This window comes from Microtus pennsylvanicus, chromosome 12 (genome assembly GCF_037038515.1).
Source record: "Microtus pennsylvanicus isolate mMicPen1 chromosome 12, mMicPen1.hap1, whole genome shotgun sequence".
Taxonomy (NCBI): Eukaryota; Metazoa; Chordata; class Mammalia; order Rodentia; family Cricetidae; genus Microtus; species Microtus pennsylvanicus.
In genome coordinates, this window is record NC_134590.1 from 16833594 (window position 1) to 16838181 (window position 4588).

The 4588-nt window shown below is 38.6% G+C and overlaps 1 protein-coding gene across 1 annotated transcript; it reads right to left on the reverse strand.

Annotated features, from left to right (window-relative positions):
* Nucleotides 1-2204: 2204 nt before the first annotated feature.
* On the reverse strand, nt 2205-3383 carry Cabs1 (calcium binding protein, spermatid associated 1). The gene has a single exon (XM_075944413.1). The coding sequence runs from the start codon at nt 3381-3383 to the stop codon at nt 2205-2207; it is 1179 nt and encodes a 392-aa protein (XP_075800528.1).
* Nucleotides 3384-4588: the final 1205 nt, after the last annotated feature.

Consider the following 4588-nt stretch of genomic DNA (forward strand, 5'->3'; position numbering starts at 1 on the left):
TAGAGTGGATGGGACTAAGGATGAAAACGGTTTCTAGATGACTGTATCACGGAACCCTGGCAGAGTTTATCTTTTGGCAAGTCCCATGAACTTGAGCCTCTGTTCTGCAGAAACAGCTCTTACCTGGATTTCCAGTCAGTGTCTCTTCCTCTGTCTGTCTGTCTCTGCCCCCCCCCCCCCCCCCGTATCCTAGTATGTTGTTTCTCTAGGGAGATTACTTGAGCACAGACATGTATGGGATATAATCAAACTGCATTTTAAAATGTCACTTACTTAATCTTGGGATTAAGAAAACGTTATAGGAATGGAGGCAGTCTGATTCCTATTTTCTTTAAAATGTAAAGATTTTTATTATGACAACTTTGAATTTCCTGGGTATGAGAAATGAGATAAAGGAGGCTTCCCATAGACTTTTCCTCTCTCAGCCCCCTTTTCCCATGAATCATTGTTACATGACTCCATGTATATCTACATACACATACATATTCCTAAATACAATCTGCTCAGTCTGTATAATGATACTTGTACGCATGTTTACAGGGGTAGTAATTTTGTATTGGACCAATTGGTGTGCTCTCCCCTGGGGAATCTTATTTCTCCTATTCTTAGCATTTCTTAGCTACCTGTGATTCCTTGAAGAGGGTTGAGGCCATGTTGTGGGCAGGCCTTTTCTGTCCAATTTGGTATGTCTTCCTGTTGTCCCTGTTCAGCTCATGTTTTGGCAGTCATGTCATGTTTGTGAGACTTTCCAGGCATTTCTCTTTGGGAAGTATATATGTAACAAGGGTAATAGTCTTTCCGGTGTACAGTATAATGTACTTTTCTTCCAGTTATTTGCTTTTGAATTATATATTACTCATATTTTGTATATAATTTTGATTATTCATTGTGTCATGTATGTTAATCTTTGTCTTTTGTTACTTGCTTAGATGAAATTATCATTTTTATTTTTTAGGCTTTAGCATATAGTTTAATCAGTATTCCAATTTATTTTTTTCCAAGTACTTCATTGTTGAGAGATGAGCTGTGATATCCATGATCTGATACATCTCAAATGTTTGTATAATAACGTGTTTCTGGAATTAAACACAGTACCACACTTATCCTAGTCCAGAGTCTACTTAAACATCCTCTCTCATACATGATATTTGCTATTTACTCTGTGTTTTGGCATGTTTTAATTTCTTCAGTTTTAAGAAAAGGAAATTATGGATCTTTATAGAATAATGCTATTTCTGTTTTTTAAGCAAGACTTTTAATTTTTTTCTGTATGACTCTTAAGAGTTTATACCAGAATATCAAACACATCACACATGGTTAACCAGTTGCTTCCAGAATGATTTATTGAGGAGAATCAGCACAATGACAACAGACTTATTTGGAAAGTCTGTATCAGGAAAAAAAGATGAAGATACGTGTCCTTGAATTGCTAGCCAACTGCCTAAGGAGAGTACGATATTCATTTATGATCTGAAAAAAAATTGACAAAAATTCAGGATATAAATCTTAACAGTAAGAACATTAAATCAACTCATGTTTATACATTATTTTTCAAATGAACACATATGTAAACTAATATTTTGTTTTAATTAGCCTCAAATATGAACCAAGAAGTATGTCTGATTTCTTATGTTACACATGGGTGTTAAGCAATTACAAGGAAGTTTTAATTCTGACATTAGTTAGGGTTTCAAATATATATTTTAATAGAAGAGAATCATATTTGTGGTATTAAAAAGAAAAATTTTAGAATAAAATTTTCATAAAACTTTTATATGTTTCAGTAATTTTTACATATTATGTGATTTTTTTGCCATAATTTCACTAAATTATAACAGAATTTTCTGAAATAGTACCTAACATTCATTGTTTTAAGAGATGGGCTCTTCACCCCTGTCCCCTTCATATCTTTAAAATCTTGTATGGTTTATTTTACATTAAGGTAAGTTGTTACATTACAAGCCATGATACCCAGAAAAGTATTGAGATTGTTGGTTTTAAAATTGTCCTTAAATATATTCTGCTACATGACCTCTGTCCATAAACATCTGTCTTTTCTAAGTCCAATAGTACTTGCCTTAAATGCCCACATTGTTTTTTCTTTTTTCTTTTCAAGATTTTTCCTGTTAAGTAACTACTTAGACAATAAGACTGTCTTTTAATTCGTTGTGTACTTCTATGTTGCCTCTCTTCTGTTGCTGCTTCTACATCATTAGCTCATCAGGATCTTCTTTCAGCAATTTGAAAATACCCGAGTCATGGGTAGAAGAGTCTTCCTTGTGTAGAGGGGTATCTACTATAGAGGTCACTACAGGAGACTCCTCTGTGACCTTAGTTTCAGATTCCTCTGTTTCATTTTCAGACAGGTCTTCTGTTGTGTTCGCGGTCAGTTCCTCCACCATGTTGGTAGTTCCTGAGGCAGGGACAATGAAGTCATACCTGGATTCAACGGCAGTTAGCAAAACTGAATGGGTCTCAGCTTCATTCCCAGTCTCTTTCTCCACCCAAGCATTGACTCCATCAGCCGATTCCTCATCAGTAAAAGTATCTTCTGAGTTATCTTTGGCTTTTTCAGCAGTGTTGGTGAGTTCAAAAACAGTGATAAATTTTTCCTCATCCGAATCAGTTAATTTTCTCACAGCTTTGGGGTTATCCCCTGAAACAATCAGGTCAATTTCAGGTATGTTCTCTTCTGCAACGTTGGTTGTGTCTGGAGTGGTGGTGACCTCGTTCTCAGTAGAGGGAGGTAGCTCAGCCTCGGGACTCAAGGAGTCCGTGACCTGGACAGCTCCATCATCAGGATCATTGGAATTGATGGAGGAGCTACCATCAGTTTCTGGGTTTTCATCTGGAAGTGCAGCGGTGTCCTCCGATTGGGCAGTGCTGTCCTGCAGAGTGTCAGAGAGCTCGGTAGTAGGTAGGTCTTCTTCGTCTCCTGTGTCAATGGTGGCTAAGAGGATGTCTTCTTTTGCCACGCTACTGGAGAGATCTATTAAGGAAACAGTACCAACTGGGGGTGAGATGCTTCCCATTTTCCCCGGAATGAAATTTTCAGTAATTGACTCCTTAGCTTTAGAGATGGTAGTTTCAGTCGGAGTAGTAATTTCTTTCTCTGGAAGAGCTGTTGACTTCAGGGTGGCCTCAAGATCATCTTCTACCTTGATTTTTTCCTTTGTAGGTGTGAGCTTGTTGGCTGTAGTAGAAAAATCACCATCTGGTGTGCACTCATTCACTGAAGTAATGTGGTCTCCTTCAGAGGTAATAGTAGTTTCTGATTTCGGCATGGTGTTGTCAGTCCCAAAGAAAATGGCTGCTTCCGTTGGTGTTTTACTGCTCTCTCTTGGAGGATGAGAACAAATTTTGGGTGATTCATTTTCAGCCATGAGGCACAGGAGCACCGAGTACTCTTACAGGTGTTTCCTCTGAGCTTACTGGCTTCCTGGGCAGGTGAGTAGTGATCAGTACAGTGACTGAAGCACAGGTCATCATGGGGATTGTTACATCAGCCACCCAGCTTATGACAAAGGCTCCCCTTGGAGGCTGTTTCTTGGCTGTGATTAGACATTTACTAGAATGACTATTAATATTAGAAGAAAAGATTATGGAATTATGCTTACAACATAAAAATCCACACTAAATACTTCATTTTTAGAGAACCTAGGATTTACCATATTTCTGCTTACAGGCATATGCCTTCTGATACGGTGCTGGTGTCGCTTGACACTGACACACACAAGCTTGGTAGGTACTTTGTGGCTTACCAGTAATGGAAACTCTGGATGCCTGGGCTATCAGCATCTGTGTGAGATCAACCATTTTACAATCAAGTGACAGTGTACTTTGGAAGGCAGAGCCACATTGTTGGGAGCAGTGAGACCCCAGATCCTGAATTTCTTGTAATCCCCTGATCTGAGTGCCTACAGCTGCTCTGAGCACGAGACCTTCAGGAGTTCCTGATGGCAGGAGAGTGGTTTCTGGTGGGTTTGGCTGGGGTGTGGCTATCTCTATATAATCTGCCCCTGAACACAATAAAGGGGGCATTCTTGGGGAATTCAAGGATGACCTGTGTCGCTGTCTCTTTGTCTGTGTTTGTCTGTGTATTTTAACCTCCAGCCCCTTGCCCGAAGCTCAGTAACTGGATTCAAGCGCACCGAGTGCAGATACATCTCTGAGATTCATGATGCTTAAATGTCTAAAATTGAAAAAACACTTTCATAGTGAAATAAAAATAGAGAAGATAACTGTGCAGCAAAACTTCAGTCATTTTTTTGAGAAATTACATTTTTAAGCAGGAATAATAACAATACTGTTAATAGATTGGAAAAACTTTTCTTCAGTTAACTTGAGAAACAGTAGGCCAAGTTTTGTAGATTTAGGTTTTCATGGATTCTCTCCTCCCCAAGTTATTTCAACCTCAGAAGACAGGAGTTTGTGACAGGAAGTTGGTGTCATCTATCTAAATTCATGAAGCAGCAAGAACCAGAGTTGAAGTCACAGTAGCTGCTCTACAAGATATCCATTTCAGATGGAAGTTTCATAATAATATTTTAGCAGGCAACCATTGCACAGCTGACTTGAAGGCTTAGAT

Bases quoted from the DNA above. Each gene is read 5' to 3' on its own strand.
- Cabs1 (XM_075944413.1), bottom strand. From the start codon at position 3,383: ATGGCTGAAAATGAATCACCCAAAATTTGTTCTCATCCTCCAAGAGAG.